Genomic DNA, 27,951 nt, shown 5'->3' with positions numbered 1-27,951 from the left:
GGGGGGCGGGGGCTTCGGGCGGTGCGGCGCTTGGAGGGGGGCGGGGGCTTCGGAGGGTGCTCGGGGGCGGGGCTTCGGGCGGCATGGTGTTCAGGGGGCGGAGTCTTGGGGGCAAGGGCTGGCACGGTGCAGCGCTCGGAGGGGGGCGGGGGCTTCGGGTGGCATGGTGCTGGGGGGGCGGGGATTTCGGCAGTGCTCGCGAGGGGGGGGGCATGGCAGGGCAGCGCTCTTCTTTTTTGCCTGGGGTGGCAAAAAAATTAGAGCCAGCCCTGTCCCAGCCAGGGCTTTGTCAAGCCTGACCTTAAAAACCTCTAAGGAAGGAGATTCTACCACCTCACTAGGTAGCCCATTCCAGGATTAAATTGGTTCACTAACTCCATACTATTTCTTGCTTTCTCCTCTTCTTTATTTTGTAGCATACCCAACACCACACATTCTAAAGGCTAAAACTGGGCCTCAATTACTTTGTCAACACCAGGAAAATCAGCGCTCACATCAGAGCAAGGGTGGGCAAACTTTTTGGCGCGAGGGCCACATCTTGGTATGGAAATTGTTTGGAGGGCCGGCTGGGACAGGGGATTGGGGCACATGGGGGGGGGGAATGAGGTCTCCAGCTGGGGGTGCAGACTCTGGGGTGGGGTTGGGGGATGAGGAGTTTGAGGTGCAGGAGTGTGCTCTGGACTGGGATCAAAGGGTTTTGAGGGTGATCAGGGTTTGGTGGGGAGCTCAGGGGTGCAGGATCCAGGCGGTGCTTATCTGAAGCACACCTCCGGAGGCAGGGCCACGTCGCTCTGCAGGCTGCCCCATCTGCAGGCACCGCCCCCGCAGCGCCCATTGGCCGAGGTTCCTAGCCAATGGGAGCTGGCGCTTGGGGTGGGGGCAGTGTGCAAAGCCCCCTGGCTGCTCCTTCTTCCGGGGAACCCCCGACCCTGCTCCCCAGCTGGAGCACTGAAGCAGGGAAAGTTCCCAACCCCGCTCCCCAGCGGCAGTTCAAGAGCCAGATTAAAAGCCCAATGGGCCAGATGCAGCCTGCAGGCCATAGTTTGCCCACCCCTGTATTAGAGCAACTGACACCAATTGTGCAGCAGCCACAGTCATAGCAACAATGTCAACTCTGCAGGCTGCATCTGTAGAAAGGGCTGGAGCATTTTTACTACCATGCCATGCTAACAGCTTAACGCAGGGACAGCTGCCTGGTGGCTGGCAATTATTGAACTACGGGTACTAACTTTACCAGTGCAGATGCACTCGATGTCACAACACAATTCTTCTGCCTTAGAAAAGGATGCTTGAGAGGTGGCAAACCAAAGCTCAAGCCAGGACTGGATGCCAAGGCTCCTGCTTCACCCAAGGTGGTGGAAGAATGGAGACAGGGGTGGGGCCTGCCCAGCACCCACTAGCCACATGACCCTCCCCCCGGGAGCGGTTTGCAATGGGCTGGTTCTGCTGCCAACACCCCGCCGGGGCCCCTCACCCCTTGTCTGCTGCCAGGTAGAGGGAGAAGGGGGCTCGGCCACAGGGTCATCGGTCTGGGGCCGGCGCCTCCTTCTGCCCTGAGTTTGTACAGCGCCTCGCACCACGGGGCCGGGGGCCGCTGCTGGGCGCTACGGCAAGGGAGGATGCGCCAAAAATCCGGGAGCCGCAGGGCGCGCGCGGACCAGCCGCCCGTGACAAGCAGCCCGGCCGCTCCCCAGGGCAGAGACACCCCCCGCGCCGCCGCCGCCCAGCCGGGTCCCAGCCCTGCCAGGGAGCGGAGCCAGCCCCCCACCTGCCCCATCAGCGGCGGTGCCTGGGGGGAGCGGGACCGCAGGGGCAGAGGACTCCCCGCTCCATGGGGTCGGGGCGGACCATGCTGCAGGAAGAAGGGGGGGAGGATTGTAACGTCCATCCCGATTAGAGCCCGCATGGGCCCTTGTCCCGCACTCACCATGGTACCGTCCCCTCCGCCTCCGGGCTCGGGTGCAGCGTAAACTCAGCGAGACGCCTTCTCTGCCCAAGCCGCTTCCTGGCAACCGAAGCCCCACCCCCGCGCATGCGCGCGCGACCCTGAGTAACCCGGAAGTGCCTCGGAAGAGGTGGCGGAAGTGCGGGGGGAGGAGGGAGGGAAGGGAGTGTCGGTTGGCTGGTGGGGGGCCCGAGAAGCCCTCTCTGGGGCTGACAGGCAGACCCGGCGCGCGGCGGCCGGTGAGTGTGTCACGCCGCTCGCGGGGAGGGCGGGGCCGGTCGCTCTGCGTGTTGCGGGCTCGCATCGTCCGAGCGGCCCCTGCGGGATGCCGTAGCCGGGGACCCTGCGCGTGGGGCTTGTTTTTAACCCCCCTCCGCGCCCGGGGAATCTCTGGGGGTTCCCGGCTCCGGGCCCGGGACTCGCGGCCCCGCAGGATGGGCGCAGTTCCCGGCCGAGCCTGTTGGCGCTGACGCGGGGGCGGAACTCGCTGGGCCGAGCCGGGGACCACAGCTCTGCCCGGGCCCTGTCCCCCCGGGCTCGGCCCAGCAGCCCCCCGGTGTTCTCCGCCTGTGGCGCGTGGCCGGTTTTGGTTGGCGGTTTTCCTGGAGATTTAATCCGGTGACTTAATCTTTAATTCCCGGAGACTCCCGGCCAAACCCGGAGGGTTGGCAACCCTAATACCGGCCTGTGTCCAGCTGCTGCTAGGAGAGGGGACTTTGGCCCAGGCCAGGCCCCCTCCCCCGGACAGGGTCCGGTCAGATCTCTGCTGGCCTAGCGGAGCAGACCGCGTAACAAGAAAAACAAACGGCCTCGTCGTGACGGAACGTAGCCGCGTTATTGGTGTTCCCGAGAGGGTGATCGCTCCCCAAAGGTGCTAGGCCCTTTCCCAGACACAGAGAGCTCCGGTCCTGTCCCAAGGCGCACATCAGTGGAGTTACTGCTCCACGTCGTAGAGGGACAAAATAGAGTTCAGAAGAAACATTAGCAAAATTAGCAGGCACGTTTTAGAGGACTAATTATTGTTTCACCCTGGGCGTTTTCCTTTTTTAGATTTGGTCGTCCTCTCTCCCACACAGCTCCATCAGCCAGAGGGGGGAAAATGACATCTCTAGGGAAGAAAGGTAAGTGATCTTCCTTTACTAAATAGATACATTCTGGTAATTCTGTATTCACTTTGGAGGTGTTTAAAGAACAGAGCTGCAGTGTATGCTAGATGCTAGCTTCTCAGCTCTCTGTGAGCTGAGGGGGTGAAAACATTATCTAGTATATTTCGGGGGAAAGATTGTGGGAATCTTTGTTGCTGTAGTGAAAAACAGAGATATAGTAAAGAGCCTGGGTGGAAGTGGTAATGAAATGTTTTCTTTTACCTTTTGGATCCCTAGTTCATATCAGGCCAGGACAGTAACAACTGAGTTATTACTCTTTGATGGCCTGAGATGATACTCTTCATCTAGTTCCTAGCAGATAGGTGTCTAGCATTTATTTGGCTCCCTTACTTTTATTACAGTAGAATAATGAATTAAGCATTAAGACCCCACTTCTGCAAACAGACTTGCACAAGTAGATTTTTGTGCTGGCATAAATCAATTTGTAGGCAAAGTACCTAAATCTGCCACAACTAGGAAATTCAAAATTCAGGATTCTCACTTTGTCCTTATGTCACACTGTAGTGGTGAGGCACAGCAAAATGTATATAGTCTGTTCTTGGACTTGCCTATTGTGCAACAGTGGTAAGAAGTCAATTTCTTTTACACCTTAATGGACATGATTTGCTGGGAATACTCTAAATCCCTAAGAATTTTATTCTCTGAAGATATTTTTTTCTTAGTCCCACCTTTTCTCAATGTTGGTTTAGGCAGGCATAATGTGTTACTTCAGGTCGGATGTGACAAAGGCATTAATAACCAGGGAGAGATTAGCATTGGCAAGAAAGAACACAACAGACCCTGTTTTACTAACTGTGTGAAGCAAAGGATACCAATTCAGTTATTGCAGATATTGTTTTACATTAGCAAGAAATCAGTTTTCTATCAAAAAGACTTCTTGACTAGACTTGAAAAAACTAAATTCTAAAAAGCTCTTTTCTATTATCTGTTAACTAGTTGAGCTCTTGAGTTATTTCTGGGTTTACATATGAGACAGATATAGCAATTTCCTGCAATATCCTTGGGAGATCTTACTGTATTAAATTTATGTATCATTGTGGGCCAAGGATTGTATGTCATCCTCCCCTATGGAATTACCACAGCTCCTCCAGGAATTAAGAACGGGTGTGTGTGTGGAGGGGTGTTTAGGCAAATTCATTCAGATTGTAACACTGCTAGAGAGGCATCACCATCTGGAGAGGCTCACATATGCTGGTTCAAACTGGATTCTCCAGAGACCAACAGATAAAGAAAGGTCCTATGGATAAATAGCCTGATTTTTAAATAGACTCAAGGCTTTCTTTCTGATCCAGCAAATGGACAGGACCTTTTGTCCAAGGGAGGCCTGGGAAGGTTGGAAGGACTTTGGCCAACTGAGGCCCCATAAGACAGATGGGTGACCTACTAAGCTTTTAGCAGGCATACAGGAACTCATTGTTTTTTATAGTTTTTTCTGTAATGCTTTCATTTTAGGAATAAATGTGCTTGCTTACAAAAGGCTGTGTGGTAACTTTTAACTGCTGGCAATTAAACTGTTCATAAGCCTTCGGAGAGAAAGCAATGTACAGACGCTGGCCTGCTGAGGCAGGTCTGATTTGCTGGGAATACCATAGTGTAGGCAGAGAACTGTGAGCCTGGAAAAACCTTGGTCAGAAGGGAGAGAAACACAGGTTTTTGCCCAACCGAAGTAATGGTTGAGAGGTGAAAGCCTAAAAATGGGTGCCCTTGGTGGACCAGGGAGAGGGTGCAGTGCCGCTGAAGTGTGATGACGACATAAATTGGGTCATATGATGAAAAAGTCAAACATCAGTCTTCAGTGTTCTGGAACATCTTTCACCAATTTAGAAATGGAAAATATCATTGAAGATCAACCATTCCATGTCCCTGCAGTGTGGTAGTACTTGGAAATTCTTGTTTTCTAGGCAGGAAGTGTGACATAGTGACAATTTTACAACCAGTTTAGAGTTGTGTGCAATTTAATAAAATCCAGCATCAACAGAAATGTTTAGTAAAATGTTTGTGTTTAGATAATTTTTTTTATTAAACATTGCTCTGCAGTGGTAGAAACCCAAACATGCCAATACTGGGGGAGAGGATTGCAGGAGAACCAGAAACAGGAAGTGATTAGTTAATTCCTCTTTCCATTCCTCCCTTCCTCTCCTCCCCTCCCCCCCTTTTTGGACAATGAAGTAAAACAGCACAAATAGTGAAAAGTTTTTTGTTTTTGTTTTTTTAATTTTTCAGGATTTACAACTAAGTTATTACTAAACACAGTTAAGGAAAAAAACTTATGAATATATTGTATTGATAGTATCTCTTTAAAGTTGTTGTGAAGCAGTCTAATGCCTTTCAGCAGTGAAGGAGTGAAATCCTCTTGGCTTTGAAGTCAAGGTTCAGTGGCTAATGTAGTGAGTTCATATAGATTTCCTGCAAAGTGGCTGCTGTTGACAATTTTATCTATATAGTCTTGTTTGTGCAATGAGCATGTAAATATAAATAAAGCTAAAAAAAAAAAAAGTCCTGATCAGATAGATGGCTGGATTTTGTATTACTGACCTTACTGATTAATGAACACACTTACTTGAGTGCGCTTTCCCTTTTGAGTCCTAGTTGAATCAGTGCCCAAGCACTGTGCTGCTTTGCAGATGCATTGCAAAACCCAAGCTCCTTCCAGAGTTTTGTTGCCATTCTCTTTGAATTTCTGCAACTCCCAGTGGCATAATAAAATAAATATATTATCTTCCCATTATCTCCAAATTAGCCGACTATGCCTCGTCACCCATCCGTGGACCTGGAGATGGCATGGAAACTGAGCAGCCACCTAAAACTGTGGAAGTAATTGCTGGAGCCCACAATACAAGTCGTCATGCCCATCACAGTCCACACAAGAAAGCTATCTCTTCCCTGAGTCCTGGAGTTCTCCAACTAGGGAAAATACACAGTGATAAGTCAGTGGAGATTGAAGCTGTTCGAATACTGGTTCCGAAAGCTGCTATAACTCATGTTGTTCCTACCAAAAATGCTAAGGTGGCTAAATCCTTGGGACACCATAAAGGAGAGGACTTCAGCCAGTCAGATGGAGTCATAGAACCCAAGAAAGAGCTGTTGGAGCTAAAAAATGCAGTAGAAAAGCTCAAGAATTCAGAAAGGAGATTGCTACAGGATAAAGAAGGTCTTTCCAACCAGTTACGTGTACAGACAGAGGTAAGACATTGAGGATTATTTTTGTGACAATAGATTTGTAGCTTTATTTTGTTTGGGAAGCCTGAGGAGACCAGTATGATGGTATAGTCTGACCTTCTGCATAAGACAGGCCAGAGAAGCTTGCCAAGTAATCTCTGAATCAAACCCATAACTTCTGTTTTGAGCTATAGAATATATCATTTAAAGACATCAAATGATGGAGAATCCACCGCTTCCCTGGGTAAATTGTTCCATTGGTTCATAACACTCACTCAAAAATATCCACCTTTTTCTGAATTTGTCTAGCTTGTCTAAAACCCACTACATTTTGTTTCTGCTGTGTTATGACTGCAGAAACATTCATTACTTTAAAAATGTAATCACAAAGGGAGTCTTTATCATTAACAAAGAGAGCGGACGCATGCAAATATAGAAAATTGGCGTGCTGCACTGTATAAAGTACTCTGCAGAGGGCAACACCATAAACTCAGCTACAAAAATAATTTTTCCCTACTGAACGTAGAAATTGCTATACAGAGAATACCAGTGTTCTACCTAGTCTAGTATCCTTTCTAAGACAATGGCCTGATGCATTTACCAAATGCTTCAGAGGAAGGTGGAAGAAGCCCCATAGTGAATAACTATCAAATAAATCACCCGTAGGGCAGGTTTCTTCATAACCCCTTTTAGCTAGTGGTTGGGTTATGACACAGATGAGTGGATGTCTTACCTAATATAAACTGCAGATATCTAAATGGCTACTCCTTCTGTAAATTAAGCCTGCATGCTTCCCTCTGTTCACTTCTCAGTGTAGTAGATGAATGTACTTATTCTTTCAGACATTAGTTATACAGGCTTATTTAAACAACTATAGCTATAGCAAATAAGTTGCATGTCTTGAATCCTTTAGTAATCATGAGGCATTAAACACTTGTCCTTCAAATTCCCCAAAGAACATGTATCTGACCTAGTTGCAGTTCTTCAAGTGTCTTGTAATTATTTCCATACAAAAGCCTGACATATTGGGAAATCAGTCTGAATCTTTGATAGCTAATGTGCTTTCTAGAAGCACACTGTGATTAGAAATATGACTTATAATAGCTGTTCTATCCTTGGCCTGTTCTAGGTGAATCGAGAGCTGAAGAAGTTACTTATTGCTTCTGTTGGGGATGACCTGCAATATCACTTTGAACGCATGGCACGTGAGAAAAATCAGTTGATTCTAGAAAATGAGGCCCTAGGCCGGAATATGTCTCAGCTGTCTGAACAGTTAGAGCGGATGTCTATACAGTGTGATGTGTGGCGCAGCAAATTCCTAGCAAGCAGGTATGGTTTTAGGTCTGTGTCACTACTATTGTCTTAGGGCTCCCTTCGTAAATTAGTATAGTGAAAGACCTTTTTGAAATACATATATGCAAGGGAACAGCTGTAGGAATCCCTACTCTGAACTGGAAATCTACCCTGAGATCTGGAAAACTTCAACCACCACAGCTCTGCTTTCTTATGTTTCCGGTCACTGTTTGTACAGTTTTGAATAATTATTCATCCCTATGTACACTTGTGTATCTTCAGTGTTCTTACTTAAAATTGTAATACCATAAACTTTACTCTTTTTTTATATATATAAACAGCTGTGCAGATGACAAGCTGAAAAGGGGTTCATGCTGCTAGTAAAGCAGGGTTCCAGCTTGTATGACGATAACATTTATTGGCACAGAAAAGGATTAAAAAAAGTTAGCTCGTCAAAAAGAACTGTCACTTGCAAGTGCAAAATGAATAAACCAAGTCAGATTACTTGCACATTAACTCAAAATAAACTACTGGATTTATAATGTGTTTCCTCTCCCTTCATCCAGTATTTAATGATGAAAGAGTAGGTCCCTCTCCCATCAAACATGAACCTGAGACTCGGATCAAGGTATACATATTAGAGAACACCAACTAGAGTTTGCAATTCTGACTACTAATGACAATTTAGTAACTTTCTTCTCAAATTTTAATGTGATTGCAGGCTTTGACAGGCCATAGCCCTTAAAGTGTGAGCCATGTTGTAGCAAGCCAAAGTATATAATGTAATCACCGCATTAGGTGCATGATTTGATGACGGCCACACGGTATGATGGCGAATGCTGACTGTGGTTTTAGTGTTTGGTTTTTTACTAGGTGAATTTTCTGATTCAGCCAGCGAAGAAGAATGTTAGATTTTTGAATCTAAAGTTATCTCTTCTTATATTCCTACAACTACAGAACGAGGAATTCCATAGTCTGTGTAGTGTGTCTCTGTGAGTGATGGTCGGATAAGTATTTTGCATTTTCTGAGGACTGGAAGTCGAATCCTCCTGGGCTCTACTCCAACTCTTCCTGTGTGACCTTCAGTAAATCACCTGTAACTGAAATGCAGGGTTAAGAGAACTGATCAGATTATCCCTTCCCTAATTCATAGGCATGTGGTGAAGCTTAGTTTAATACTTTTTCATCAGAATATTTTACAAAGAAGCATCATATTAATATTGAAACCTGTAGTATATGCTTCCTGCATTGGCTTTGTAAATAAATACTTAATATATTAGGGACTGTCTCTGAAATATGGGTTTAATCAGTCAGGTGTCACCATTCCTAATTAATTGGGCTCTTCAGCATTATTGGTGTGCCTATGTCATGGGTTGAGAGTCACTTGTGGGAGCACCATGTGACAATGGATTGGTACTTGCTGAGTTATCTGTAACCCACTGCTCTGAGTCTTTTGGTTTGTCCTTTTTTGAAAGAGGCAGTGAGGTGATAGTTTGAGAGATGTGTATATTTACATGTTGTATCTCCTCCTTTGTAATGTTTTTTAAAGGAAAATCTCCAATGGAATCAGCTGTCTGAGGGATTAGAGACTATCTCTTTCCTCTAAATTGGTAATTGAGAGTGACCAAAAGTGGTTGGGATCTGATAGCTATTAGTTTGTTTCTAAGGGATCTGTGTCTAGATCATCTACCCATACCTTTGTTAGTCTCAACAGAGAGGCAAATAAATAAATGAGCAAGAAACTGAATGCACTGGCTATCCCCCTTGATTTATTTCCCAGAGATGACTTCCCATAGGCCATTCTTGAGGCATATTAGTGGGGCAGCCTGTGCAGTCAATGCTCCTTGCTTCACCCTGCTCTTTGGAAAAAGAGGACTTTATTCTCCCGTGCTGTTACTTACATTTGTCAACAGCATTAACTTGTCCCAAAACACTTTTTAAAATGTTTAATAGCGACTTCCTGCTAATTTTTTTAATCAAACACCACATACTTTTGAGACTGAGTTTAAACAATCAGTTACTACGAAGCTGCCTGGTCTGTATTACAGACCTGTAAGTGGCCCGAGGGTTGTGCCAAACAATCTGCACTGGCTAACACAAGAATCCCTCTTCCCGGATTGCATGTTTTCAGATTGGTCTGTAACAAATTTTGATAAAACAAAGTCTCAGATGCCCCTTTTTTTCAGGCAACAATCAAATGTATATCCAACCCCAAATAACAAATTAACTTTTGCAACAACATAGTCCAAAAAAACCCTCCTCTTTAATGTAGCCTTTGGGAGTCCCTCGGAAGCATTTTCCACAGTGCCTTCCATAGCTCCCTCTCTCCTAATCTAAAAAAGTCACTTTTTTATTAGGGATCATAGATAATAAAACAAAATATCGTAATTCCACTATTTAAATCCATGGTGTAAACACTTGAATAATATTTGCTGTTCTGGTCACTCCACCTTAAAAAAATATATTAGAATTGGAAAAGGTGAAGAGAAGGGCAATAAAAATGATTAGGGGGATGGAACAGCTGCCATACAAGAAGAGATTCAAAAAGTTGGGACTGTTCAGCTTAGAAGAGATGACTAAGGCAGATATGATAGAGGTCTAAAATCATGGATGGTGAGGAGAAAGTGAATAAGAAAGTGTTATTTACCCCTTCACATAACAACCACCAGGGACGACCTGATGAAATTAATAGGCAGCAGGCCTTGTTAAAACAAATGAAAGCAAGTACTTCTTCACACCACACACAGTCAACCAGTGGAATTTGTTGCCATGGGACGTTGTGAAAGCCAAAAGTATAAATGTGTTTTAAAAAAAGTTAGATAAGTTCATGGAGGATAGATCCATCAATGGTTATTGACCAATATGGTCAGGGATGCAAGTGTGTCCCTCAACCTCCAGTTGCCGGAAGCATCCAGCACTGGGCACTGTCAGACAGGATATTGGGCTAGATGGACCATTTGTCTGACCCAGTATGACCATTCTTATCTTTATCTCTTCTTCCTGACTAAGGGCTTGCATTTCTTGATCCCACAGTTGAGAGTAGAGGGAAGGAAGCAACTGTGCCTTGCTAACCCTTGCTGATGGTCCTGTCTTTGATATTTGTGTTGGTTTGGCCCTTACAACCTTGCTCACATTATCTAGTGTGCCATGCAGCTTCCCCTATGAGCCCCAAAAGGCCTCCTTATTACAAAACATTTCCTATTCCTCAGTTTAAAAAAAAAAAAGTCAGGCAAACATCAGTTTTAATTGACTGCTCTTAATCCTTGAAATATTTGATCTGCTAAAACTATCTGCAACAGAACCAAAAGTGAAAACTAATTCTATTTCTAACTTGCCTGTTAAAAGTAGCTGATTTATTGGAGATTTCCTCTTTTGCAGAGTCATGGCTGATGAGCTAACCAATGCCAGAACAATTCTTCAGCGCCAAACCCGAGATGCACAAAGTGCAATTCAGGATCTGTTGAGTGAACGTGACCAGTTCCGTCAAGAAATGATTGATACACAGAAGTATGATTACTCTTTACATTCTTTTCATTTTCCCGCCCTAAATGTTACTCTGTGCATTTTTTTATTACTGTGGTCTCAGTTTAGATAGTCTTCTGCCCTAGAATCAATTCTCACCACTATTTCTGGTAGATAAGTACTTACAAAAAACACTGTTGTGATTGCTATACATGGAGCCCTCTTGTTGGCCGCCTCTCAGCAGAAAGGTTGAGGATTGAAGGAGCCATATCAGTTGAACTTCCCTCTTCACCCAAAAGAGTTGTTAGCCCTAGGTGAGGGTTGAGATTCTTTGGTTAGCAAAAGATAAATGTATGGGACCTCAGTCTTCCTGACTTAGTCTACCAATTGTCACCAAATTCTCTAATCATGATGGGCTCCTCAAGCCTTGTATTTTATTATTGTGCTACAGTCTCTGGTGAATGGCCATATGTCCTAATCTTGTTTAAATATTTAATTCTTATTTGTATGTTTCCTTGAATGTTTTTATATCCCTTGTGACTTACAATTCAAGTTCCTTGGGGCAAGATGGCCTCTATTTGTACAGCACCATGCATATTGATTGCACTGTATAAATGATTTACTCATCATTACTATAACAATTCAATTTTTCCCTGAACAGATTGTTAGAAGAGCTGCTGGTTTCTCTACAATGGGGGAGGCAGCAGACTTATTATCCTAGTGCTCAACCCCACACTACAGCAGAGCTAGCAGCAGTGAACTATAAACTGGCTAAAGCAGTGATCTCCCACCTTCTTGGAAATGTTGGCACTAACACTCCAAAAAAGACTTCCCCACCGACAGAGTTCTGCAACACTCCCGCTGAGAAAATGGCTGAAATGGTAAAACCCTTACTATAGCTCCAAGTTTGTGCCCCTATTAGCACTGCATCGGTGCAGCTTCCAGGAAAGGCAACTTTCTGGTGCAGGAGAACTAATTACAATCTAGAGTAAGAGTAAAGTGCATGGGCAATAGAGAGCTTTTTCAGTACATCTAATCTAAAAGACCATTTCCTAAGCAAATATTTAAAAACTGGAAAACCTCTCACTTCCCTACACTTTCCCTGGCACACCAGGAGGTAGCCTTACATCACCACTGTGTCTTTTCAGTAGCACGCCTTAGTGCAGTGTCTAATCTCTGTACTACTAATTTAGAGCTGCACGGTGATCATGCATAGAGGACTCTGTTCTTTGTCATCCTCATGTTCCAGGAAACTGCAGGAGGATTTTTTTCTCCCTCCTTTTCTCTTAGACTTTGGCTCGAATAGATTTCCCCCCCCCCCCCAATATATAGTCTGGACTTGAGACTATATCCCTGCCAGCTATAATTTTGGGGCATATCTGAGGCCTGGGGATTTCATTTCAAAATCAATAGCTTTATATTAGGGCAAGGAGATCATTAGAACATTAAGACTGAAACAATGACCTAATGAAGATGTAGATGAGCGAATTCTCCAGAGACAAAGAGCAGCTGAGCTAGAATAACAAGCAGGAAGACTTTAAAGGGAAAGTACTGCTTCCCCTCCCAGCCTAGCTGCTGCACTCCAAAAGTGATTGAGATAGCATTTAATTTTAGGCCAGGGAACTAACCAAGGACCCTCAACTTGAGAAGTAGGAGGGAGAGGGGAAAGGATGAGGAAGAAAAGGGAGGTGGGGCAGGGAGGCAAAATCCATACCATTTTCAAAGTAGGCTCCTCCCCAACCCCCACCCCCACCCCTCAAAAAAATCCAGGAAAATTGGGGAAGATGATAAAAGTAGTGGAGAAAGCGTTTAGCCTTTCCCTTTAGTGTTTGGTCATCATTGTAGTATTACCCATTTCCATAGGAGGAGTATTCCATGCATAAAACTGCCAAACAACATATTTTAAAACTAACAAGCTATCCTCTACGAGAGCTGAACCACCCCCAGGAGTGTACGAGGTGGCTAACAGTACACTTCTCAAGCAGCTGAAGGCATAAAGCACTGTGCACGTAGTTGTGGCATATTGCTGGACTCAAGCATGTTTGCAAATACATCTGATTAGTTCAGAGGTCACTCTTTTCTGAACCTCTGATCTTCCCTTCTTGTAATGAATTTAATTGTAGCCTTTAAAAAAAACATTACCTTAGTTCTGATGAAGGGATTCCAAATTTTGTGAATCTATATTCACTACACTATGAAATTACTCAATGTTAAGAATTACAGTTCAAGGTAAAAACTGACCAAAGTATGAGGACTGATAAAATTTACCATTCACCTCACCAGCTGCTGTATGTAAATGGAAGTCAAGGATAAAGCATCTTGGATTAAATAACATCTAGTCCCATGTCTGATACTGAAATTCTCTTTTAGGTGCTGCGAGTGTTGGATCCAGTTGCCTGTACTGAAGCATCACCAGAAGTTCCCTTTTCTGAGCCTTCCCCACCCTCCTTCCTTTCCACAAAGAAGAACATTGGTCGGTTTCACCCATACACCAGATATGAAAATATAACTTTCAACTGCTGCAATCACTGCCAGGGAGAACTGATAGCCCTTTAAAATCATTGCGCTGAAGACAAAATAAAGCCAGTGTATCTGGATATGCTAACTTTTCCCTGAACGACAGTAGTGATTTATCCATTCTGATTTCCTTCTTTGCTATTATCTTCTTGGGGGGTTGTTATGCTAGAAAATGTACTTTTTACTTACAATAACTCTCATGCTTAAGGACCATCTACAATAATCGGTGGTGGGATCATAGCTTCTACAGGGCTAGAATATGGTTAACGCTCCCATTTACAAGGGCAAGACCAAAATGTTACGACAGTACAATTTATAGTGTAAATAGCTCCTTAGATGTGTAGGATTTGTAATTATATTATGAAATCTTAATGGATTTCTGCTCAGGGGAAGACAAAACCATGAAACTATTTTGGTACATAGAGACAAGTGATGCATCCACTTGAAACCTCTGAATAGTGCTTCCTTTAAAAGGGAGTTGAAATAAATGCTAAAGTGAGAAACATTGAGTTACTGTTTAAGTATTTTCATTTTAAAAAGGGCAATAGAATGCACAATCATTTCTATGTGGTTTAATTTTTCTCTCTAGTGTTACTCAGTTTGCTGTGGTGCTATGGTCAAGTATTTATAGTCCTAATTAAGTTACAGGATCAGGTGCAATTAACATTATGGGTCTTACCTTGATGGAAAGGGGTAGAGAAGCCTCTTTAAGAAGAAACTTGAATGAAATTGAAAGGTGTTTAAGTAGGAGTTGGTGTTGAATGGATTCTAGAAGCTAGTGTGTATGAGGTTGAAACAAGTGGATTGGAAGCATTTTAACTCCTAGAACCAAGCTGCTGCATAGCTGATGCTCAGCAAAGATTGATGTAGTTCCTTTAGTGCATAGTTTTAAAAACTGAAACTTACCTTATGCTTAGAGGCAAGATACTACCCATGAAAGATTTTCATGGGTATTATACCTATGGAGGGACCTGCATCATCAAATACTAGGTATGCCTAGGCAGTGACAGAGCATACTATATTTTTACTCATCTGGTTTTACTAGGTTAATGAGACTGGTTACTAGTACATACTTTGAACTTGTCTGCCAAATACAGCCTGAAAAGAAAGCTTGCAGGGTTCTTCTCTGCTTGCTTATTTACAAGTTAGACAGGATATGAATCTTCTACCATATGTTAGGGAGCTTACGAGCTCTTTTTGAACAAAAGTCATATTCATAGAAAAATCCTGCTGATATCTTGCAGCACTCTAGTATCCTGCCATCCCCAACAGACACAGTATACGTAGCTTTGGTATGTAATTAAGGAAAAGGTCTCTAAACCAGTCACTGTAAAACTATTTGGTAAATCTAATACTGTATAGAGGGTATAAAAGGCATAAGTTTATGACTGCTACTCTTGGCCATGCTTTGGCCTGTGCAATGAATATGCTACAATAAACATTCTCTACCTACTTTTATCATGAATGAAGGTTTGGATTTTGTATACTTGTGACAGTCTTTGATTCCACACACTCTTTGCAGAATCTAAGGGCAGGTCTACCCTACAGTCGGGATCGACGCTCTGCGATCGATCCAGCAGCAGTCGATTTAGCGCAGCGGGTCTCAAACTTTTTTACTGGCAACCCCTTTCGCATAGCAAGCCTCTAAGTGCTGCTGCTACCGCCACCACCCTCTTCCCCCAATAAATTAAACACATTTTTATATATTTAACACCATTATAAACGCTGGAGGCAAGCGGGGTTTGGGGTGGTGGCTGACGTGTGACCCCCCCCATGTAATGACCTCTCAACCCCCTGAGGGGTCCTGACCCTCAGTTTGAGAACCCCTGATTTAGCAGGTCTAGTAAAGATCCACCAATTGACTGCAGATCGCTTTGCAGTCAACCCCTGTACTCTGACCCCAACAAGAAGAGTAAGGTAAGTCGACAGATTTTCTCCCATTGACCCCTCCCACAGTGTAGACCCCGCAGTAACTCGAACTAAGGTATGTCGACTCCAGCTTCATTATTCACATAGCTGGAGTTGCGTAGACTAGGTCAACTTACCTCAGTAGTGTGGACATAGCTTTCTTGTAACTCCTGTGGAATTCAAACTGATGGGCATTAGCTTTTGTGCCCTGGTGTACCTCATAGGGACAGAAATTCCTCTCTCCATCCCTTGCAGGCTGAGAAAACACTCAAACAAATATTAAAGTGATGGATTTGTCAGCGTATCACAGGGGGGAGAATAAATAAAGGTTGGTCACCTGTAACCGGAGTTCAAGATGACCTCTGCACAGTCATGCTTTTGTGATGTGCCAGTGATGCAGCTTGGAACAGCAGAACCTTCTACTAGCAGTGCCCATTGGAATGCTCTTGTGCCCTGTTCTCCTCCTTCCCTCCCACCCCCAATAAAAAGGAAGCATGGCATGCAGACTGCCTCAGGTCCAAGCCTGTCACTAAGACTGAGAAAGAGGGGAAGGTGGACAGGGAGTGTGAATTACCTTTGTGAAAGTAGAACAGGCTTTAGTTCTGTCACTATGGCATTTTTCACCCTCATTAAACAAAATGTTAATTTTAAAGAGTTTAAGTGGTAGGGGAAGAGTTAAATCTGCATAAATCAATTATACTTTGAAGCCTCACATTTTAAGCAGAAAAAGAATAAGCCTAATGTTTTCCAATGGAATAATCAACTCCCATTAAGTCTTAGCTAGTGTAGCAAATTAAGTGGTGCTTTAGGAACTTTTCCTGTACTATGGTAGACACACCTAAAGGTTTTAATAACTAATTATAATTAAAATTAAAGTTAACACAGTTGAGCTGTGTCTACTAAACAGGTCTTTTCCCAACACCTCTGTCTCAAACCTACTATACTTCCTAGCCACACTTGCAGCAGTGCATTTTTGGAAATCTAGACGATTATCCCATAATGCTTTAGTATGAGCACCCAACTGCACTCTAGGCAGCTGAAAGGAAGGAAGACCAGTGAAACTGGTTACAAAGGCACAGTTAATGTGTGTAAAGGAACCCCTCTACTCAACAGGACAGCTATGACTTAGTTGCAGAAAGACCCATGTTCCGTGTATGCAAGGCTTGAAACACTGTTAGTAAGAGTTAACTATATTGGGTATGGATACACACCATGTTTAGAGCCAGCCAGTTAATAGTATGTTAAATTATTAAATAGCATAGTGTAGACCAGGCTGAAGAACTGTAAAGCCAATATCACTTGTGCGCATGCATGCTTATGTGCTCACTAAAGGTTTGGACAGGGAACTAGAATGCAATCAGTTGAAACTGTTAGTGTAAATATGAACAGTTTTTCACTTTAAAAACAAACAAATACAGCCATTCCTACATCTATGATGGAATGAACAGCATGACTTTTAGATTATCAAGACAGGGACACAGAAATTAGAGCCAAAGTTGTTCAGCTTGGTCTGCTTCAACAATTAGATAAATAGATTCTAAAGGTAGAAGGGAAAGAACACTGATCTGAACCTCTTGCATGACCAGCCATGGAACAAATTAAAGCACCCTTGCAAAACCGTTAAATTAACAAGCCCTGACACAGAATGTTCTCCCCTGCCCTTTACCAGGATGGGTGGCAAGGAAAGAACTCATCTTTTACTTCCTGTCAGTAAGTACAATTTGCAAGGGTTAATTAGGAAGATAGTTCAGAATGTAAACTGTGCTATACGAGTGAGGTATTAGTCAGCCCAAAAATGGAAGAATGAAATAGAGTGAATCTTCTATGAGATAATGTCACTTTGTCCATTGTGGTCTCTTCAAAGATAAATATAGGTTACACTGCCCCCTGCATGAACATGCCAAACACAGCTAAAATCAACGCAAAGCAAACTTGCCACATCTATATGGATATTTATTCTCACTTTGGCTCAGTGGGCTTGAGAGCACCACTGAGGCATACACACAACAGAATCAGGTTTGTCATTTCAAATTCTAAATAAATAAATAAATAAATAAATAAAAGGTAATTAGTAAACACAGTGTCAGTTAAGAGAAAATTTTTAAACCATTATTTAAAGATTTGCAAATACCACAAAAGGGCAGGGGCTGTAAAGAGCTGCAGCTCAAGCCATATAAGGTATGGCAGCTGACATTAATATTCAAGACACATCAAATCTTCAGCTGTAATGGTCCGTGAAGCGGAAGGATTTAGGTTCAGAAATGGTGCAGAGAATATTCTGGATTTGTTTTGCTCTTCTGGCTTCTAGCCTAAGTTGCCTCGATCGCTCTTTGGCAGCCAGTTCCTCCGCTCGCTTTTCCTCTCTCTTTCTTTTTAGCCATCTGTGGAGAACCAAACAAGTTTGGAAGCACTGACAGTGAGTGGTCAAAAGCTCTTTCTTTAATCACTGGCCATTACTTCTGGCTGTACTCAAAGCAGACAACTGTTCTCTTAACTGGGACTCAATCTAACTAGTTAACTAAAGCCACTGCATCACTTAGCAAACAGGCTACATCCAAGAATTAATTGTTTTTTTAGGGTCCAAGCACATGGGGGAAACTAGTGGGACAGATCTACAAGTGTGTCAGCAATGAGAAGGAAGAGTGGGACCTTTGCCTGAAGCAAATGCAGTCCCTTTGCCTGAAACCTTTACTGATCTACAGCCTATGTTCCCAATACAACTTCTTACTATGGGGTTGCACCTTGATCAGCAGGCTGGGAACCAGCAGGAGTTGGTGATGTTGGGAGGGGACTGGGGAGGGCATTAGCTGAAAGCTTCAGTTGGATGAGTACAATAAGGTTGGGAGGAGGGTCAGAGGAACTGAAAGTGAGTTCACCAGACTCTAGTCAGGGCTGGCCCTAGGCACCTGTGGATCTTCAGACTGCTGAAAGATACAACATTCAGATTTCCTTGCTCCGTAGGAAATAAGAGCCATAGACCTACTGTTTAAAGGCTCTGTCACGTTCTTCTGTTCTTGGAAGGAAGTACAGGCACTCTTCCTGGCGTCTAAGGATTTCCATTTGTTTTTCTTTCATTTGATCTTGGTGCTTTTTTTTAAGCCATAACCTGAAAGCTTCCTCTGGATCTCTGTTCTCCTGCTATATAAAAGCACACACACACACACACACACACGTACGTAATTAAATATGCTGTTTGTCTTTGAAATTAATATAACAGTACTACTTTGAACTTCTCCAGAATCTTCCATCCCAGGTTATGAAACATATTTTATAAACAATGCTGCATTTACCCTCACAACCTTACTAAGTATTATTGCTCCTATTTTTGAACTTGAGACAAAAGTCCTGGTTCTACAACTAGAGTTTTTGGCGGCGTTGTAACGTATAAATCGCTTGCTAACACAAGTGTAAATAAATGCTAGTGGAGACACTTCACAAACATTAGTTCCTGGTTGTGGTTCACCATAGGGCTAAGCTAAATCATCATCATCATATTAAAATGCAATATAGTAACATTTCTCATAAGTGATCCTAGGACCATAAAGGTCACATGAGCACAGCTTGTTGCATTATGCAAGTTCATCCTGTTAAAACTGGAAAATTCTGATATATGAGCAGTTCTAGCACTTTTAAGAGAAAACAGTGTGGCAAACATGGAATATTCCTTGCTATGTTCATTTTTATAATGCTGAGCAAAACAGGTGTAAATTTCAATGTTTCTGAATACCTAGAGCACCCTTAACATGTATGGGATGGAGAGGTCTTAACTTACTCTACTATTTGAGCCTTCTAGTTCCTTTGCACGCTGAATTCGCTTCTCTTCCTGCACTTGTTCTTTTTTCTTCTGCAACCAAGCTCTAAAGACCATGTCATTCTCTCTCTTCTTTTCTTCTTCCTGTTGTTTTTTCTGTGCTGCTTCCTTGTGTGAAATTAAGGATTGAGTAATATCTTACAAGAAAGGTGTTAGTCTGACACATGCAAAGGGCTTTAGCATCAGAGCGAACAATACAAATAGTCTGAATTACATATCAGCCTTGCCCTAAAACGTACTGTGAGAACTGGGAATAATCAACGGACACATCAAGTCAATACTATCTTGAGGAGAAAACTGGCCTTGAGCACCTCTATGATTAAGGTTATATCTGGAGGCTTTCATTCTAACCATTATTATTACAACCTCAATTTCCAGAAGCCTTCCATGCTTTGTCTCAAATCACTGGAGGTTCAGTAGAAATGGATCAGGACATTTTAAACCAGATCTACCCCACGGTTCTAAGTGGTTTAAAATAAGTTTCACTGACCTGTTTTCAAAACTCATTACAAGATTTCTCCTGCCTAGACAGACACTAAAAATCAAAAGTACTTGTGACTGCAGAGATTGGCCTTATAATAGAGGTTTCTGGAGTGTGAACATGCACTGGGGTTGAGGAGAATGTCATTCAATTATGGAGGCACTGACAGCTTAACACTTCTCTGAAGCTAACATGGTGGACTGCTTTTTTTAAAAAGTAGAAAATCTTTGAGAGGTCTGTAAACATTTGAGGATATTTTGGTCATTGCCAAGCATTCCAATAAACCACACTATTCCGAAATTTTGTCTCATGAAATGTTATTCCTCTTTGCACAAAAGCTATGCACCCATCAAATTCAAAATACCAACATGCACCTCCTTTGAAGTCCAAGTATCTTTTTCCCTGAAATATTTTAGCAATTGTCTTCAAAAACTGACAATTATTACACATTTTTGAGGTCTCTGCTACACACTTAATCTTTCAGAAACTTACTTTTCCTACTATACACTATTTTCCTGAGAGTTAAGAGGAATCGTAGTACAGCTTCTTCTCTTTAGTACATGATTATAAAATAAAGGCACTGATCAACATTTCAAGTGTAGACAAGTCCTATGTCTTGTTTGAAATTGCTGTCCTACATAACAGTGTTGAGAGTTGAGTACTTGAGTTGTTTTCCATTTAACCCCTACATTAAAAACCCAGGTAATTACCACAAAAGGAAACCTTTGAGGTTGCTTGAGGGCAACACTCACCTACGCAAACCTTTAAAAGCAAAGAAATGTCCAATTACAGTAGCCTTCTTTAACATACTTTCATCTCCACACACCACATTCGCCAACAGATTCTGCCGCTCTTTAAAAAAGTTCCATATACTGCCAACATATACATCAACACACTACACACACCACATTCCTTACAATCACACTTCAATACAAACCTTTAACTCCCAAACACTTCCCCATGGGAAAACCATATATCATATATTTATTCAGCAAACAGATTCTAACAATGTCACAGAGGTCAGAGTTAAGGTTTTGGATTGAAATGTGATGGTGTGGGGCATGCGTGTGTATTCTGTTATTGTACATGTTGGAGGTGTATGGGACTTACGAACAGAAAGGAAGAGTCTGTCAGTGAAAATGGTGAATGTGATGGGGGTTGGCATGTTTATGGATATATTAAATGGACGTTTTCTTGCTTTCCATGCATGAGCGATGCCTTAACTAGTTTTTAATGAAAGAGGTTTTTTTGTGGATTTGGTTTATAAGTGCAAAGTATTATTATACCATTGAGGCAATGAAAGAAATGATCCACTGAATAGCTTTTGAGAAGCAATATTTCCCATTAAGTTTGAGAAACATAGAAGGTCTAGTGGTCACTATGTTCTGGTTATTTCCTTTGTGTACTCACCTCTTTCCTTAGTTTCTCTTTTCTTTGTTGCATCTGTTTTTGCATCTCTTTTTGTTTGGGTGAAAGACCGTAGGTGGAGCTTCTCAAAGGAACATTTGCAGACTGCACCCTGCGGGGAGTTCTTCCCATTTCCACACTTCTTGCAATGTTGATGGCCGAGTTTGGGCGATACTTAGGGTTAGGTGGAGGCTTAGGGAAACAGACAAACTCTTCTCCAATGGGGAAGAAAGCATTTACCCCTGGCTGCACTAGAGGCTCTTCCTTTGTTAGACTGGGAGTGCCAAAAATAACAGCATGGGAAAACTTAGGAGAAATAGGCTGAGCTTCAATGTCAGTGAAAGAAACACTTATCGGGGGCAAAAAGCCATGGCTTTCAATATCACGTAAACTCAAGAGTTCAAACTTTCCATCTTTCTCTACTAGGATTTTGCCATCCTTGTGTTCCTCATCCTTGCCACCATTAAGTGAAAAAGACATGCTTTGCAGTCCTGGATCATTAGAAATATGCAGTTGAGACAGCCTACTTGAAACATCCTCTTCACTTTCAGGATCATTTTTACAAGCTTCTGTATCTTCTAGAGGGGGAACTTCCAAATCTACCAATTTATCTTTGAATTTTAGTTTCCTTTCTCTATTCTCATCCAGAGGTTCTTGGTTCTCCAGCAGCTTGTTGGCTTCTTCGATCTTTTCCAAAATATAACGCTTTATTTCTTCATCATCTTCCTCATCCAGTTCCTGCTGGTTTTCCAGCTTGGATTCCTGGATGGAGCTTTCGCTGTCAGTATCAGATGTATGATCCAATGGTTTAACTTCGGGTATGGATACAGGTTTTTCTTCATTTGGTGGACTCTCCTTCAGATCTGCATCAGGCTGAGGAAGCTGATCTACACCTTCTTTTCTTTCCTCACTGTCTTTGTCAGTATTTGCTTCAACATCCTCTTCATTCTGATTAGAATTTTAAAAAGAACATCAGTCCTCCTTTTAAAATTGTATAAGAAATAACCTCTCTAATAAGTTAAAAACTAACACAGGGTAGTTAATACATACATAATATATAATTGAGGTTGGGACTTTAAAACCACAGAAATCAGGAAATTTACAGTTTAGGCAAACAACTGAATGTGCCCCTTTGAGCATATTACTCAGTCTTTAAAGCCAGAAGGGTCCATCATGATCGTCTAGTCTGACCTCCTGAACACTGCAGACTACACCCATTCCTGTAATAGACCCATAACCTCTGGCTGAGTTACTGAAGACCTCACATCATGATAAAGGCTTCAAGTTACAAAGAATCCACCATATACAGTAGTTGAAGCCTGCAAGTCACCAATGCCCTATCCTGCAGAGAAAGGTGAAAAAACCCCAGAGTCTCTGCCAACCTGACTCAGAGGAAAAAATTTTTCCTGACCCCAAATATGGCGATCAGTTAGACCCTGAGCATGTGGACAAGACCCAACAGCGAAATACCTGGGAAATAATTCTCTGTAGTAGCTCAGACCTCTCCCCCAGTAGTGTCCCATCACTGGCCGTTGGAGATATTTGTTGCTAGCAGTCACAGATCAGTTACGTGACATTGTAGGCAGTCTCATCATACCAGCCCCTCCATAAACTTATCAAGTTCAGTTTAGATAAAAGTTAGGTTGGTTGCCCTCACTGCTTCCCTTGGAAGGCTGTTCCAGAACTTCACTCCTCTGATGGTTAGAAATCTGTCTAATTTCAAGCCTAAACTTATTGATGGCCAGTTCATATCCACTTGTTCTTGTATCAACATTGGTGCTTAACTTAAATAACTCCTCTCCCTCTGATATTTATCCCTCTGATGTATTTATACAGACCAATCATATCTCCCCTCAGCCTTCTTTTGGTTAGGCTAAACAAGCCAAGCTCTCATAAGGTAGGTTACTCTTCTGATCATCCTAATAGCCCTTCTCTAAACCTGTTCCAGTTTGAAGACATCTTTCTTAAATGTGGAGACCAGAATTGCACACAGTATTCCAGATGAGGTCTCACCAGTGCATTGTAAAATGGTACTAACACTTCCCCGCCTCTACTGGAAATACCTTGCCTGATGCATCCTAGGACTGCATTAGCTTTTTTCACAGACACATCATATCATCCTGTGATCAACCAATACACCCAGCTCTTTCTCCTCTGTTGCCTCCAACTGATAAGTCCCCACATTATAGCAAAAATTCTTGTTAGTCCCTAAGTGCATGACCTTGCACTTCGCACTATTAAATTTCATCCCATTTTTATTACTCCAGTTTACAAGGTCATCCAGATCTTCTTGCATCATATTCCGGTTCGCCTCCATATTGGCAATATCTCCCAACTTTGTGTCATCCGCAAATGTTATTAACACACTCCCATTTTTAGTGTCAAGGTCATTAATAAAAATGTTAAATAAGATAGGTCCCTAGACCAATCCCTGAGGAGCTCCACTAGTAACCTCCCCCCTCCAGCTTGACAGTTCACCTTTCAGTAAGACCCCCGTTGTAGTCTCCCTGTTAGCCAGTTCCTTATCCACCTTTCAATTCTCATATTAATCCCCATCTTTTCCAATTTAACTAAAATTTCCCATGTGGAACTGTATCAAATGCCTTGCTGAAATCTAGATAGATCAGATCTACTACATTTCCTTTGTCTAAAAAATCAGTTATCTTCTCAAAGGAGGTTGGTCTGGCACAATCTACCTTTTGTAAAACCATGTTGTATTTTATTCCAATTACCACTTACCTCTATATACTTTACTTTCTCTTTCTACATTTGTTCTAAGACCTTGCATACAACTGAGATCAAACTAACAGGCCTGTAGTTTACTAGGTCACTTTTTTCCTTTCTTAAAAATAGGTACTATAGCAGCAATTCTCCAGTCATAAATTTATAGATTGATTAAAATCCTTGCAATTTCATATGCCAATTCCTTTAATATTCTTGGATGGCCCCCCGATTTAGTCCCATTAAATTGTTTGAGTTTGACTTTCACCTTGGATGTGGTAATTTCTACTTCCATTTCCTCATTTCCATTAGCCACCCTGCCATTGTCCCTAAGCCTCTCATTACTCTTATTAAAAACTGAGGCAAAGTATTTGTTTAGATATTGGGCCATGCCTAGATTATCTTTAATCTCCACCCCATCGTCAGTGTTTACCGTTTCCACTTCTTGGTTGCTTTCTTTTTATTTATATGGCTATAGAACCTTTTACTTAATCTCCTTTGCAAGGTACAACTCTGCTTGGCTTTTGGTAGTTCTCACTTTTTCCCTACACTTTCTGACCTTCAAGAGGTAGCTTTCCTTGCCGATCCACCCCATATTCCATTGCTTGTAGGCTTTGTTTTCTCTTAACCAACTGTTTGAGATGTTTGCTCATCCAGATTAGTCTGCAACCCTTCCCTACAAATTTTTTCCCCTTACTCGGAATACAGGCTTCAGATAAGTCAAAGTTGCACAAACTAAGTAATTCCAAGCGTCCTCCACATTCAGTTCCTTGAGTTCTTCAGTCCAGTCCACTTCCCTAACTAATTCCCTTAATTTTTTAAGGTTTGCCCATTTGAAATCAAGGACCCTAGTTGCAGAACTATTTTTGTTCAAACTGAATTAGCTCATGATCACTTGAACCAAGGCTGCCTCCTACAACCAGATCTTCCATAAGGTCTTCACTACTCACTAATACAAAATCTAAAATGGCCTCACCTCTTTTTGGTGAAGTAACTATTTGGTGAAGAAAAATGTCAGCTTTCACATGCAGAAAAATCTATGCCCTACTATTATTAGTAGCACTTGTCCTCCAATCTATATCTGGAAAGCTAAAGTCTCCCTATACAATTGCCGGTAGTCTTTATTTCATTAAAGAGGTCTCTATCCATATCTCAATCAGATCCAGGGTGTCCATAGCATACCCCAAGAACTATCCCAGGGGAACTTCTAATAGTTTTCTTCCCAAAAGTGATATTGACACAGACCGTTTTATCCATTCCATCACTTCTAATTTCTTTAGTTTACCTCATCGTTAATATACAATGCTACTTCACCACCTTTACTTATGTCTTTCCCGAACAGCACATACTCTTCAATACCTGGACTCCAGTCATGATTACAATTCCACCATGTTTGTTATCCCTATAATATCTGGCTTCACTTCCTTCACCAGTACTTCTAGTTCCTTCATTTTGTTACCCAGGCTCCTTGCACTGATATACATATATCTTAGTTGTTTCTGCTTGGCTTTGCCCAGATTCTTCACCCAATTGGGTATAGTCATTCTACTGCTAGTATCGCCTACCTGACTGTTGATTTCATTGGTCCTGACACTACTGTACGCCTTGCTGGAGCCGTAGACATAACTAGCAGTGTGAGCCAAAGGCTGTGAACCAGAGTAGGCCTGGCCTTGGCAAAATAACACACTAGGTATCAGCTAACACCAAGTAAGCACATTCCTGGCTGGAGAGAATGGTACAAAAAAAACCCACTGATCTCTCAAATAACTACATAAACACGTCCCTAAGAGATAGTACAAGAACACACTGACCCCTCATAAGATAAAGATGTGATGGACAGGATAATGGATAAGGATGTTTTGTTCAAACTAGCAGGAACAAGGATAAAAGTGGCAACTAACAAGGTCTGGAGTATAATATGTAACATGTTTGTATTAATGTATAAAAGGAGAAGTCATAGGAGGGACAACTTTGTACTCACCAAGCCGACAGCATCCTGGTGTACCGACTGAGGGGGTACCTTGTCATGGGCATATATGTGTTAGTGTACCTGTAGCTCCTATGGGGTGCTAGTACCATGCTTTGTTGACAATAAGCCTGGCCATGGGCCTTTGCCACTGAACCGAGCCAGTGGTCTTTCTTATGAACAACATTGAGGTCTGCTGAATTAACATGCTGCACTGTCTGCTAGTGCAGCTGATATTGGAGCTCCAAGAACAGCAACACTTGCAGAAGCAACAACATGCCACAGCACTAACAACAACTATCTTTCCTCTTAATGTCCATTCTCCTACCCACTGCTGTTACTTTCTCCACTGATGTATTCTCTTTCTTGATTTTCCTCCGGTCATTAGAATCAGACATGGAGATTACATAAGCGTCTTCCTCAAGTTCCTAGTTTAAAGTTCTTTCAGTCAATTGTGACAACCTCCATTCCAGGAGTCTATTTCTCTCGCTACTCGGGTGGAGTCCTTCCCATGAGAACAGCCCTCTGTCCGTGAATGCCTCCCAGCAGTCAAACATCCCAAAGCCTTCCACCACTTCCTGAGCCAGCTGTTGATTATCATAATCTGGTCTTGTCTTCATTCTCATCCTCTAGGAACAGTCAGAATCCCACTGAAGATCACCTGACCCTCTATTTCTTTAAGCGTCTTCCCCAGCCTAGCATAGTCTCCCTTAATGCGTTCCAGCAAGAATCTAGCAATATCATTTGTTCCCACATGAAGGACAAATCAGTGGATTATTTCCTGCTCCTATTAGGATCCTCTTCAGCCTCAGGTCCACATCCACTATCTTTGCTCCCAGCAGACAGCACACCCCTCTGTTCTCCAGATCAGCTCTGGCAACACACCTGTCTGTTCTTCTTAGTAGGGAGTCACCAATCACATAGACCTGCCTCTTCCTGGTGTTGAAGTTAATCTCTAGCCCACCTCCCATTCTTTCTGGCCCCAAGTCCCCTTGTCTTTTGTTCTCCCTTGCAATCTTCTGCAAGTCCTTCTGTATCCTCCCGGGGCTCTGAACTCAGGCTTTCTTACAGGACTAGCCAATCTTTTCTTTCTTGCCCTCCCACCTTGTTACTGCCTGCTGTGCCCCTTCGTTTTCCAACTCAGTAGGGCAATTTGCCCCAGGCCCCGCAGGGGCCCCCACGAAAGTATTTCGGGGGCCCCTGGAGCAGGGTCCTTCACTTGCTCCGGGAGCCCCAGAAAACTCTCATGGGGCCTGGGTCCCCGGAGTTTCTTCCGCTCCAGGTCTTCGGCGGCAATTTGGCGGCAGGGGTGCCCCACCACCGAAGACCCCAGGCCCCCTGAATCCTCTGGGCGGCCCTGGCGATATATAGGGCAGTGCAGGACCAACCAACATTCTAATTCCTTCTCTACCATGAATCCACATAGTTTAAAAGTAATGTGAAGCAGACAGAAAGAAGGGTGGGTACTGGAATACACATAGGGACAACACGCCTCAAAGATTGACATTTACTGCAAGGTAAGTAACTTCTTTTTTGAGTGCTTGTCCCTATGTGCATTCCACTGTAGGTGACTCCCAAACCCCAGGTAAAGCAAGGAAGGGGAGGGCTGGAGTCCTACACAATACCCTGAAGGACTGATCTACCAAAAAGGGGTGTCTGACGCAGAAGCCTCTACTAAAACATAATGTCCCAAAAGTATGTACAGAACTCCAGGTAGCCACCTTACAGATGTCAACAATATGAACATTTCTAAGGGAAGCTATTGTGGTTGCCTGACCCCTGGCTAAGTGCCCTCTAATATGAGATCGCACCAGTGGTTTGGATAATTCACAACAAGGTTATACAGCCAGATATCCACTTTGAGAATCTGAGTGGAAGTTGCATAATTTTTCATTTTCTTAGTGAACAAAATGAATAGTTGGAATGCTGGAAAACTTTCACACTCTGAAGACAGAAGGCTAATGCCCTCCACATGTCTAAGATAGGTAATTTCATCTCTCCCAATTAGCATGTGGTTTAGGATAAAACACAGATAAGTGAATTTTTTGATTAATGTGAAATTCCAAATCAATTGTAGGCCTCACCCTAAATTCATACCTAAGAGATACTTTATCA

At 42.9% G+C, this 27,951-nt stretch overlaps 3 protein-coding genes across 10 annotated transcripts in view; 1 reads left to right on the top strand and 2 right to left on the bottom strand.

The window, feature by feature from the left end:
- The window catches only part of NME7 (NME/NM23 family member 7), a 172,685-nt gene extending 170,647 nt beyond the window's left edge, over positions 1-2,038 (bottom strand). For all 3 annotated transcript variants that reach the window (XR_004648150.1, XR_004648151.1, XM_034789633.1), the window contains exon 1: positions 1,928-2,038. Coding sequence is in view for 1 of the 3 variants with exons in the window: in XM_034789633.1 (XP_034645524.1) it covers positions 1,928-1,930 (3 nt within the window). In the remaining 2 variants the exon portion in view is untranslated. The remainder of the gene's footprint in view (positions 1-1,927) is intronic.
- A 511-nt stretch (positions 2,039-2,549) lies between these two features.
- Positions 2,550-15,000, top strand: BLZF1 (basic leucine zipper nuclear factor 1). 2 transcript variants are annotated; one of them, XM_034789604.1, is made up of 6 exons: positions 2,550-3,066; positions 5,852-6,294; positions 7,400-7,611; positions 10,942-11,070; positions 11,687-11,906; positions 13,396-15,000. In XM_034789604.1, the coding sequence occupies exons 1-6, from the start codon at positions 3,045-3,047 to the stop codon at positions 13,579-13,581; spliced, it is 1,212 nt and encodes a 403-aa protein (XP_034645495.1). In that variant the 5' UTR covers positions 2,550-3,044; the 3' UTR covers positions 13,582-15,000. The 2 variants fall into 2 exon arrangements, with proteins under 2 accessions (XP_034645495.1, XP_034645505.1); XM_034789614.1 differs by having other exon boundaries at positions 2,557-3,066; positions 7,400-7,599.
- Positions 15,001-17,382: 2,382 nt separating this feature from the next.
- The window catches only part of CCDC181 (coiled-coil domain containing 181), a 28,834-nt gene continuing 18,265 nt past the window's right edge, over positions 17,383-27,951 (bottom strand). For 3 of the 5 annotated variants that reach the window (XM_034789579.1, XM_034789560.1, XM_034789576.1), the window contains 4 exons: positions 21,153-22,097; positions 19,223-19,369; positions 18,434-18,588; positions 17,383-17,831 (listed from right to left, as the gene is read on the bottom strand). In XM_034789579.1, coding sequence (XP_034645470.1) covers positions 17,669-17,831; positions 18,434-18,588; positions 19,223-19,369; positions 21,153-22,097 — 1,410 coding nt within the window. In that variant the 3' untranslated portion in view covers positions 17,383-17,668. The remainder of the gene's footprint in view (positions 17,832-18,433; positions 18,589-19,222; positions 19,370-21,152; positions 22,098-27,951) is intronic. The other 2 variants (XM_034789569.1, XM_034789580.1) reach the window with 1 other exon arrangement.

The sequence above is a fragment of the Trachemys scripta genome, chromosome 1, assembly GCF_013100865.1.
Source record: "Trachemys scripta elegans isolate TJP31775 chromosome 1, CAS_Tse_1.0, whole genome shotgun sequence".
NCBI classification, from domain to species: Eukaryota; Metazoa; Chordata; order Testudines; family Emydidae; genus Trachemys; species Trachemys scripta.
The sequence above is the reverse complement of the archived record's forward strand: the minus strand, read 5'-3'. Positions and strand labels throughout refer to the sequence as shown.